General features: G+C 46.7%; 1 protein-coding gene across 2 annotated transcripts in view; it reads right to left on the bottom strand.

Annotated features, from left to right (window-relative positions):
- Window positions 1-12,154, bottom strand: part of LOC124722124 (b(0,+)-type amino acid transporter 1) — a 579,051-nt gene that overhangs the window by 113,810 nt on the left and 453,087 nt on the right. For both annotated transcript variants that reach the window (XM_047247330.1, XM_047247329.1), the window contains exon 7: window positions 5,523-5,646. In XM_047247330.1, the coding sequence (XP_047103286.1) occupies window positions 5,523-5,646 (124 nt within the window). The remainder of the gene's footprint in view (window positions 1-5,522; window positions 5,647-12,154) is intronic.

The raw sequence follows: 12,154 nt of genomic DNA, 5'->3' as shown, positions 1-12,154 counted from the left end.
TAGATGACTCATTTTTTGTGTAAAAGTAGAATACTCCCACTACCCTTAGGGATGCAGGTGGGGTGAGATATGAAAAAATGTTCTGAAACACTCTATTGATATTTCTTTCCTGTATTTAATTGACTTGTAATTTTTTAATGGTGCTATCCGTCTTTTATTTGTGCTGTTCAGTGCTTCAACCACGTCGCGAAAATGAGCACTATAGCGAGCTAATATTTTTTTCAACATGTTTCCGGACCGAAGATCACACCATGTGGCTGAATATCACAGATAAATTTATCATTGGTTCTCGAGTCATTCAGTGTAAAAGAACAGAGATTCAGGCACGTATGTGTGCAGTGTGTGTGACACACATGTAGGGAAGCGATGCCGCGGTGAAAACGCTAGTTTTAGACAAAGTTTGATGTGCGCTGTAACTTTAGACAGCCTGAATTATCGTACATAAAAATTACGTAAAAGATATATATTAGGAATTTTCGCTAAATCTTTTTCTGTGAAGGACTTTACTTTTACTTATTAGTTCTAATGACTCAACGTAATCTGGCAACGACGGATAGTTTCTCTTCAGATGTTAAAATGAACATTATAGACGTTCACGTGAGGCTTTTCAATGCAGTACATCTGCTGGAACCAGTGTGGGATCTACATAGTGTGTCACCCTCATACTTCGTGGTGAATAGAGCGTTAACATGTCTAGAAGCAATATGGGTCCGTCAGAGAAGCTGCGTGTACTTTTACAATGAACCGCCTCCAATGTGGTAAGCGTTGCCTATGTTCTTTTGAACGACGCCATGTCACTGTGCCCATCTTCTTAAAGCGCGCACTTCCTAAGTTCCAGCGTACTGTTTTGCTTTTAATGAATTGGCTCATGTAATACTCCAGCGACGTCACGTTCATGCCGATATTTTACAAATGGAAGTAAAGCAAAAAATGACTGCAAGTATGATGTTCCATGTTTGGGCAATAAAAGCACTCCCTCTTTAGGCCAAGAGTGGTCTACCGGGACCATCCGACCGCCGTGTCATCCTCTGAGAAGGATGTGGATAGGAGGGGCGTGTTGTCAGCACATCGCTCTCCCGGTCGTAAGATGGTATTCTTGACCGAGGCCGCTACTATTCGGTCGAGTAGTTCCTCAATTGGCATCACGAGGCTGAGTGCACCCCGAAAAATTGCAGCAGCGCATGGCGGCTGGATGGTCACCCATCCAAGCGCCGGCCACGCCCAACAGCGCTTAACTTCGGTGATCTCAGGTGAACCGGTGTATCCACTGCGGCAAGGCCGTTGCCATCTTTGGGCAGTACTAGGATGTAACTCAAGGATTCGATTCTTTGGAACGAAAGATTAGTATATCAGGCATAGATGAGACCTTTATAACGTACCGGAGTAACTCTAAACCGCATACGAAATTTATCGTAAAAAGAATACCGCTGTTGGCTACAACACGCCATGTAAGACCTCCAGGACGTTGATACAGCTTCGAGCAGATGCTATGAAGTGTGAAAGGAAACTTAAGATATAAGAGCTCCGCGTCTAGAGGATAAAAAGAAAAGAAAAGGGGGGTTGAGTGCTAGACCATCAATCTATAGGTCTCGTGATCGATCCCCAGCCAATCCCAGGATTTTTATGCGGCACATTTCACTTTCTTCTCATCTGGCAATGTTTGTTAATGTGGAAAATTTTGATTTGCATAGTGATTTGGACTAAATCTTGGTAAATCAGTTCGATGGTCGGAGGAAGGTAACGGCATACCATATCCAGTAATAAAGCACTGTAATGTTCACTAGCCTTCGGGTTGATAAGATTTTTACCTTTTTAGTGGCCTTCTAGACGGGAATGGTAGTTTGCATGTTGTCAACTAAAACACCGGCGAACGGTCGAGGACACACTTGCTCCTAATGACAGTCATCGAAGGTCCTTAATTTTGAATGTAGGAGTGTAGTGTTAAATACAGTTTCACATTTTTTAAATTTTGTATTTACTTGCACGTGCTATAGGTTTTTTATACTCCTGTCAGCGAAAAAATAGTAATTTCCATTAGTGTTACCTTAATTTTTGGTGTACGGATGATTGTTGTGGGAGGTGAAATTTTCGGATCCAGCAATGACTGAAACTAGTATGAATCAAATAGGGAAAACATGGTTATTTGGGTATTAGTTTGGTCTAAAAGCTACACCACTGGCCATTAAAATTACTACACCAAGAAGAAATGCAGATGATAAACGGGTATTCATTGGACAAATATATTATACTAGAACTGACGTGTCATTACATTTTCAAGGAATTTCGGTGCATAGATCCTGAGAAATCAGTACCCAGAACAACCACCTCTGGCCGTAATAACGGCCTTCATACGCCTGGGCATTGAGTCAAACGGAGCTTGGATGGCGTGTACAGGTACAGCTGCCCATGCAACTTCAACACGATACCACAGTTCATCAAGAGTAGTGACTGGCGTATTGTGACGAGCCAGTTGCTCGGCCACCATTGACCAGACGTTTTCAGTTGGTGAGAGATCTGAAGAATGTGCTGGCCAGGGCAACAGTCGAACATTTTCTGTATCCAGAAAGGCCCGTGCAGGACCTGCGACATGCGGTCGTGCATTATCCTGCTGAAATGTAGGGTTTCGCAGGGATCGAATGAAGGATAGAGCCACGGGTCGTAACACATCTGAAATGTACCGTCCACTGTTCAAAGTGCCGTCAATGCGAACAAGAGGTGACCGAGACGTGTAACCAATTGCACCCCATACCGTCACGCCGGGTAATACGCCAATATGGCGATGACGAATACACGCTTACAGTGTGCGTTCACCGCGATGTCGCCAAACACGGATGCGACCATCATGATGGTATAAACAGAACCTGGATTCATCCGAAAAAATGACGTTTTGCCATTCGTGCACCCAGGTTCGTCGTTGAGTACACCATCGCAGGCGCTCCTGTCAAGGGTAACCGCAGCCATGGTCGCCGAGCTGATAGTCCATGCTGCTGCAAATGTCGTCGAACTGTTCGTGCAGATGGTTGTTGTCTTGCAAACGTCCCCATCTGTTGACTCAGGGACCGAAACGTGGCTGCACGATCTGTTACAGCCATGCGGATAAGATGCCTCATCTCGACTGCTAGTGATACGAGGCTGTTGGGATCCAGCATGGCGTTCCTTATTACCCTGATGAATCCACCGATTCCATATTCTACTAACAGTCATTGGATCTCGACCAACGCGAGCAGCAATGTCGCGATGCGATAAACCGCAATCGCGATAGGCTACAATCCGACGTTTATCAAAGTCGGAAAAGTGATGGTACGCATTTCTCCTCCTTACACGAGCCATCACAACAACGTTTCACCAGGCAACGACGGTCAACTGCTGTTAGTGTATGAGAAATCGGTTGGAAACTTTCCTCATGTCAGCACGTTGTAGGTGTCGCCACCGGCGCCAACCTTGTGTGAATGCTCTGAAAAGCTAATCATTTGCATATGACAGCATCTTCTTCCTGTCGGTTAAATTTCGCGTCTGTAGCGCGTCATCTTCGTGGTGTAGCAATTTTAATGGGCAGTAGTGTATATTATACACTCCTGGAAATTGAAATAAGAACACCGTGAATTCATTGTCCCAGGAAGGGGAAACTTTATTGACACATTCCTGGGGTCAGATACATCACATGATCACATTGACAGAACCACAGGCACATAGACACAGGCAACAGAGCATGCACAATGTCGGCACTATTACAGTGTATATCCACCTTTCGCAGCAATGCTGGCTGCTATTCTCCCATGGAGACGATCGTAGAGATGCTGGATGTAGTCCTGTGGAACGGCTTGCCATGCCATTTCCACCTGGCGCCTCAGTTGGACCAGCGTTCGTGCTGGACGTGCAGACCGCGTGAGACGACGCTTCATCCAATCCCAAACATGCTCAATGGGGGACAGATCTGGAGATCTTGCTGGCCAGGGTAGTTGACTTACACCTTCTAGAGCACGTTGGGTGGCACGGGATACATGCGGACGTGCATTGTCCTGTTGGAACAGCAAGTTCCCTTGCCGGTCTAGGAATGGTAGAACGATGGGTTCGATGACGGTTTGGATGTACCGTGCACTATTCAGTGTCCCCTCGACGATCACCAGTGATGTACGGCCAGTGTAGGAGATCGTTCCCCACACCATGATGCCGGGTGTTGGCCCTGTGTGCCTCGGTCGTATGCAGTCCTGATTGTGGCGCTCACCTGCACGGCGCCAAACACGCATACCACCATCATTGGCACCAAGGCAGAAGCGACTCTCATCGCTGAAGACGACACGTCTCCATTCGTCCCTCCATTCACGCCTGTCGCGACACCACTGGAGGCGGGCTGCACGATGTTGGGGCGTGAGCGGAAGATGGCCTAACGGCGTGCGGGACCGTAGCCCAGCTTCATGGAGACGGTTGCGAATGGTCCTCGCCGATACCCCAGGAGCAACAGTGTCCCTAATTTGCTGGGAAGTGGCGGTGCGGTCCCCTACGGCACTGCGTAGGATCCTACGGTCTTGGCGTGCATCCGTGCGTCGCTGCGGTCCGGTCCCAGGTCGACGGGCACGTGCACCTTCCGCCGACCACTGACGACAACATCGATGTACTGTGGAGACCTCACGCCCCACGTGTTGAGCAATTCGGCGGTACGTCCACCCGGCCTCCCGCATGCCCACTATACGCCCTCGCTCAAAGTCCGTCAGCTGCACATACGGTTCACGTCCACGCTGTCGCGGCATGCTACCAGTGTTAAAGACTGCGATGGAGCTCCGTATGCCACGGCAAACTGGCTGACACTGACGGCGGCGGTGCACAAATGCTGCGCAGCTAGCGCCATTCGACGGCCAACACCGCGGTTCCTGGTGTGTCCGCTGTGCCGTGCGTGTGATCATTGCTTGTACAGCCCTCTCGCAGTGTCCGGAGCAAGTATGGTGGGTCTGACACACCGGTGTCAATGTGTTCTTTTTTCCATTTCCAGGAGTGTATTTAACGTCTTTGTTGCAGGGGCTTAAACTTGGAGTTTAAGGGAATTCTATTTCAGTGAATATGGAAAACCGTATAGAACTGCTTGTGTTGTTAAGAAGAACGCTTCAATTTTCCTTAGGGCATGAATTATTAACAACGCAGGTACTGCAATATCTTATTTATCCGCCAAAGCAGGCAGCATGTTTCAGTTATAATGTCCTCCCTTGTACGGAAATTACAGTAAGTGAACGCTAGTGCAGGCTGTGACACAGGAACGGCAACGTATGGATGTTTTGGTATGGCTGTGAGTGGTGGACAGATAGCCAAAGCGGTTAAGGTGACCGATCGCTCGCATAAAGTGGGAAATCCGCGTCAGAGTCACGCTTCGGCACAAATTTTCATTGTCATTCCATAATACAGCTGATTGTTGTTCGTGTTTGCAACTGCGAGTACATTTCACGTAAAGCGAAATGCCTCTGTGACGGCGAACATAGCTGAAAGCAATAAGCGCCCGATGACAGCGCCAGGCGGCGAGTGCTGGTACTCACCACTGCGACGGCGCCCGTCTCGCTCATCTCTGCGGCTGACATGACGGCCAGGTACGACACGTTGATGAGCACGTAGCATGACGTCACCAGCGGGATGGCGATGATGATCGAGAGCGGCAGATCCCTGCGCAGCACAAAACCGCCCTCCTGATCTCTTCCTCTCTCTGCTTCGTTCTTATGCGCAGTGCGACATCATTCACACAGTAATTTATTCTCCACAGTACAGAGACTTTGTGTTTTAATATGATAAAAACTTGTGGTACGCATGGAAAACTTCTAGATAAGCTAAATTACTGTGGTATTAATGGGACAGCGCTCGAATGGTTTAAATCATAGCTAACTGGAAGAGTGCAGAAAGTTGAAATAAGCAGTTCACATAGTATGCAAAAAACTAGTGATTTCTCAAACTGGGGAACAATCAAGAATGGGGTGCCGCAAGGTTCGGTCTTCGGTCCTCTGCTGTTCTTAATATACCGGGTGATCAAAAAGTCAGTATAAATTTGAAAACTGAATAAATCACGGAATAATGTAGATAGAGAGATACAAATTGACACACATGCTTGGAATGACATGGGGTTTAATCAGAATAAAAAAAAATACAAAAGTTCAAAAATGTCCGACAGATGGCGCTTCATCTGATCAGAATAGCAATAATTAGCATAACAAAGTACGACAAAGCCAAGATGATGTTCTTTACAGGAAATGCTCAATTTGTCCACCATCATTCCTCAACAATAGCTGTAGTCGAGGAATAATGTTGTGAACAGCACTGTAAAGCATGTCCGGAATTATGGTGAGGCATTGGCGTCGGATGTTGTCTTTCAGCCTCCCTAGAGATGTCGGTCGATCACGATACACTTGCGACCTCAGGTAACCCCAAAGCCAATAATCACACGGACTGAGGTCTGTGGACCTGGGGGGCCAAGCATGACGAAAGTGGCGGCCGAGCACACGATCATCACCAAACGACGCGTGCAAGAGATCTTTCACGCGTCTAGCAATATGGGGTGGAGCGCCATCCTGCATAAACATCGTACGTTCCAGCAGGTGTTTATCAGCCAGGCTGGGGATGATGCAATTCTGTAACATATCGGCGTACCTCTCACCCGTCACGGTAGCAGTTACAAAACCAGAATCATGCATTTCCTCGAAGAAAAAAGGCCCGCCCGCATCTCGTGGTCGTGCGGTAGCATTCTCGCTTCCCACGCCCGGGTTCCCGGGTTCGATTCCCGGCGGGGTCAGGGATTTTCTCTGCCTCGTGATGGCTGGGTGTTGTGTGTTGTCCTTAGGTTAGTTAGGTTTAAGTAGTTCTAAGTTCTAGGGGACTGATGACCATCGATGTTAAGTCCCATAGTGCTCAGAGCCATTTTAGCCAAAAAAGGCCCGATAACGGTAGATGTGGTAAATCCAACCCATACCGTGACTTTCTCGTCGTGCAATGGAGTTTCCAAGACAGTTCTAGGATTTTCGGTAGCCCAAATTCTGCAGTTGTTGGCGTTGACAGACCCTCGGAGCGTGAAATGAGCTTCGTCGGTCCACAACACATTACTCAACCAATCGTCATCTTGCGCCATCTTTTGAAACGCCCACACCGCAAATGCCCTCCGCTTCACTAAATCGCCAGGTAATAGTTCATGATGCCGATGGATTTTGTAAGGATAGCATCGGAGGGAACGCCTCAGTGCCAACCAAACAGTAGTGTATAGAACGCCCGTGCGACGTGCGACTGCACGATCGCTGACTTCCCCGTGCATAGACGAACCCACTACAGTCTCCATTTCTTCCTGAATTTTCTCAGCAGCATTACGCCTTGTGCTCGGTCGGCCACTACGGGGTCTATCGTCTAAACAAGCCGTGGCTTCGAATTTCGAAATCATTCTCGCCACAGCTGCGTATGTCAACGGACCTTTACCCGTTCGAATCCCCTTCCTATGGCGATAGGATCGTATCGCTGAACTAGCACATGCTCCATTCTGATAATACAGCTTCACTAAAAGCGCCTTTTCAGGTATCGTCAACATGCTGCGACTGCTGGCGCATCTGATTCTCTCTTTTTTTTTCCTTTATTGAGTTTCGATTCCCTCTAAAGGGGGCGGGCTGGCAGCAACTTATTACGCCGCTCTTCAGCCTACAGAATTTGTTTTAAAAAGATGAAGATAAGAAAAAATAATAACAGTTGGCGATAAAATCGGTGACTTACAGGTAAAATGGCAGAAAATGCTGGAGCTTAAAACATAAAACACAGGGTTGATGATGCTAATAAAATACACAGGAAGCAGAAAAATAAAAGACAGACAAGTAAAAAACACAGCGACAGTCTGGGTTCTGTTCGCAAGAGATATAAAAGGCACACCCAGCGACAGCATGATTTCCGTTCGCAACACTGTGGAAAGACGCACAACACGGAACACTCACTTAAACACTGCACTAAAAAGTTGGCACAAATATGACATACCACACCCGAGAGCAGGTGGGGGAAACTGGTCAGATGACGGGAAAAAAAGGGGGGAAAGGAGAGGAAAAGTGAAGTGGGAGGGGGGAAAGAAGCCAATGGAAGAGGAGGATCCAGAAGAGGGGTGGGGGGTGCTGAGCAGACGTGCCAGGGAGTGGGGAAGGCAGAGGAGGGGAGTACAAAAGGACCCGGGGGGGGGAGAAAGGAGATAGGGAGAGGGTAGGCAGGGAGAAAACACAGGATGGAAGGGGGGAGGAAGAGGGAGCCCAGGGAAAGGACGGAGGAAAGGAGGGGAGTGAGGATCAGAGTTGATAGGAGGGATAAATGGAGGGGGAGTTGATGGAAGCCAACTTGGGAAAGGAGATGTAGGGTGTAGAAATGAAGGGTAGGGGGGATACAACAGTGAAGACGTGGCAGGGGGCAGGGATGGGAGAGGAGAGGAGCAACCAGGGGGTGAGGGGGTTCAAGGCGGCGGGAGGTGTAGAGGATGCGGATATGTTCGAGGAAGAGGAGCAGATGGGGGAAAGGAATGAGATCATAGAGGATCCGCATGGGGGATGGAGGCGTATACGGAAGGCGAGGCGGAGTGCATGACGCTCAAGGATCTGGAGGGACTTATAGAATTTGGGGAGGGGGCAGATATCCAGGCAGGACTGGCATAACAGAGGATGGGACAGATTAAGGATTTGTAGGTGTGGAGGATGGTAGAGGGGTGCAACCCCCATGTCCGGCCAGAGAGGAGTTTGAAGAGTCGGAGGCGGTTGTGGGCTTTGGATTGGATGGAGCGGAGATGAGGGATCCAGGTGAGGTGACGGTCAATGGTGAGGCCAAGGTAGGTGAGGGTGAGGGTGAGGCGGACAGGACGGGCGCAGACAGTAAGGGAGAAATCCAGGAGCTGGAAGGAGCGAGTGGTACGACATACGATGATTGCCTGGGTCTTGGAAGGATTGATTTTCAGGAGCCACTGGTTACACCATGCAGCAAAAAGGTCAAGGTGATTCTGGAGAAGGCGTTGGGACCGTTGGAGGGTAGGAGCGAGGGCGAGGAATGCGGCTTCATCAGCATATTGCAAGAGATGTACTGGAGGGGGGGGGGGGGGTTGGAGCCGTGTACAGGAGGTAGAGGAGAGGGGAGAGGACAGAGCCCTGGGGCACACCCGCAAAGGGGTAGAAGGTGTGGGAATTGGCATGATGGATGGTAACATAGGAGGGGCGGTGGGAACGGAAGGAGGCCATCAGACGGATGTAGTTGATAGGAAGGGCATAGGTTTGGAGTTTAAACAGGAGACCGGGATGCCAGACACGGTCGTAGGCCTCTTCGAGGTCAAGGGAGACAAAAATGGCGGAGCGACGGGAGTTAAGCTGGAGGGAGAGTAGATGAGTGAGGCGGAGGAGTTGGCCATCAGCAGAGAAGGAAGGTCGAAAGCCACTTTGGGTGTTGGGGAGGCTGATTCTCTCTCTCATTACAGCTCCTTTTATACACGATTGTCATGTGCAGTCACTGACGTTTTGCTGTCCAGCGCCATCTGTCGGACATTTTGTGAACTTTGTTTTTCTTGGTTCTAATAAAACCCCATGTCATTCCAAGCATGTGCATCAATTTTTACCTCTACTTACATTATTCCGTGGTTTATTAAGATTTCAAAAATATACTGACTTTTTGATCACCTGGTATATTAATGACTTGCCATTCTATAGTCACGAAGATGCAAAGCTCATACTTTTTGCTGATGATACAAGTATAGCTATCACACCCAACAGACAAGAATTAACTGGTGAAATTGTAAACGATGTTTTTCAGAAAATCATTAAGTGGTTATCTGCAAATGGGTTCTCATTAAACTTTGACAAAACACAGTACATACAGTTCCACACAGTAAATGGAACGACACCATTAATAAATATAGACTTCGATCATAAATCGGTAGCTGAGGTAGAATATTCAAAATTTCTAGGCGTATGCATTGATGAAGGGCTGAACTGGAAAAAACACACTGAAGATCTGCTGAAACGTTTGAGTTCTGCTACTTATGCTATTAGGGTCATTGCAAATTTTGGCGATATACTTCTCAGTAAATTAGCTTACCACGCCTATTTTCATTCTCTGCTTTCGTATGGCATCATATTCTGGGGTAACTCATCACTGAGTAAAAGAGTGTTCATTGCACAAAAGCGTGTAATCAGAATAATTGCTGGAGCTCATCCAAGATCATCCTGCAGACACTTATTTAAGGAGCTAGAGATCTTCACTGTAGCCTCACAATATATATATTCACTTATGAAATTTGTTATTAACAATCCGAACGAATTCAAAAGTAATAGCAGTGTACATGGCTACAACACTACAAGAAAGGATGATCTTCACTACTCAAGGTTAAATCTAACTTTGGCTCAGAAGGGGGTAAATTATGCTGCCACAAAAGTGTTTGGTCACTCACCTAATAGCATCAAAAGTCTGACATATAGCCATATAGCAATTAAAAGGAAATTAAAAGAATTTCATAATGGCAACTCTTTCTACTCATTAGATGAATTTTTGGATATAGTAAGTGGGTAATTTCCCCAAACCCCACAAAAAAATTAAAAATATTAAGTGTCATGTAATCTTTGTATAATATAATATCTTGAATAGACACCTTTTATTAACCTGACACGTTCCACATCATTACGAAGTGTCGTATTCATGATCTATGGAACAAGTACTAATCTAATCTAATCTAGTCTATCAATACGGTTTTTGCCTCTGCGTGAAGAAAAGTTTAATATTGTTGTGTACACAACAAGCAGCTTAGCTTTCCTTTCGAACTTATAACTTCGTTAGCAAATGGTTCAAATGGCTCTGAGCACTATGGGACTCAACTGCTGAGGTCATTAGTCCCCTAGAACTTAGAACTAGTTAAACCTAACTAACCTAAGGACATCACAAACATCCATGCCCGAGGCAGGATTCGAACCTGCGACCGTAGCGGTCTTGCGGTTCCAGACTGCAGCGCCTTTAACCGCACGGCCACTTCGGCCGGCTACTTCGTTAGCAGTACCATTTCATGTCTTCACTGCCGCGTAACTGCAATGCACTTCACACTTACAATATGGTTGCCAGTTAAGAAAATTAAACAAGTGAATTTAGAAAATGAATGGTCTTCGAAATATGTCTGTCAAAGATAAACCCATCTAGTAAAAATGGCTGGATTTAATCAACATTCACTGCAGCATTCAGTCAATGTCCTTAATGCCTGCGGTATATCATTGCTAATCTGAACACAATCACGTGCAGTTCGCCTAATAGTTTTTACTGCTACATAACTGGAAAATGCACTGATTATGTCCCTCTCAGTTTGTCACTTTGATGAACGAGTAAACCGAACTATCTAAACTTATTGCGGCCATTTCTACTACGCCCTATTTGTAACATCTTCGTTTCTCTGCAGCTTCGCCAAATCTGTTTTTGATCTATTTACACTCACTGCATCCTCTCAGATAGTTCTCCCATTTCTCCAGACGTTGTCTACTTTCTTCTTTGGTTACATGTCATCATGTATATCATCAGTAAGCATCAAATAGTGGATAATGTACATCTTTCCTGATACTGTCACCAAAGATGTAAATTAGGTTAGTAATTTAATTTTGTTTACTTTGGTCAAGAAGATGACAGAAGCACAATTTTGCAATAGAATCTCTCAATTTAAGCTGGAAAGGACTTTAAATTTTCTTTTGTTAGGTGACTTAAAATTTTCACTTCTACTCTATGAACAAATATAGTATCTATTGATTCTTGGCATACATGAATGCAGAAATAGGCAAAGTCGTCAACCGAAGTCGAAAAACTATATTTAGTATAGTCTAGGAATGGAAAGAAGAAAAAAACTCTCGTCAGTCATCCACGACAGAGGCGTCCTCAGAAACTCACGAACAGAGACAAGAAGTAGATAGTTCGAATGGTGAAAAACGACCCGCGGACAACGGCCCCTGGTGTTAGAACAGTGCGAGGATGGTTGAACTGTGGTGTCACCGCCAGACACCACACTTGCTAGGTGGTAGCCTTTAAATGGGCCGCGGTCCGGTAGTATACATCGGACCCGCGTGTCGCCACTGTCAGTGATTGCAGACCGAGCGCCGCCACACGGCAGGTCTAGAGAGACTTCCTAGCACTCACCCCAGTTGTACAGCCGACTTTGCTAGCG

This window comes from Schistocerca piceifrons, chromosome X (genome assembly GCF_021461385.2).
Source record: "Schistocerca piceifrons isolate TAMUIC-IGC-003096 chromosome X, iqSchPice1.1, whole genome shotgun sequence".
Taxonomy (NCBI): Eukaryota; Metazoa; Arthropoda; class Insecta; order Orthoptera; family Acrididae; genus Schistocerca; species Schistocerca piceifrons.
Note: the sequence above shows the minus strand (reverse complement) of the source record. Positions and strands in the feature narration are given on the sequence as shown.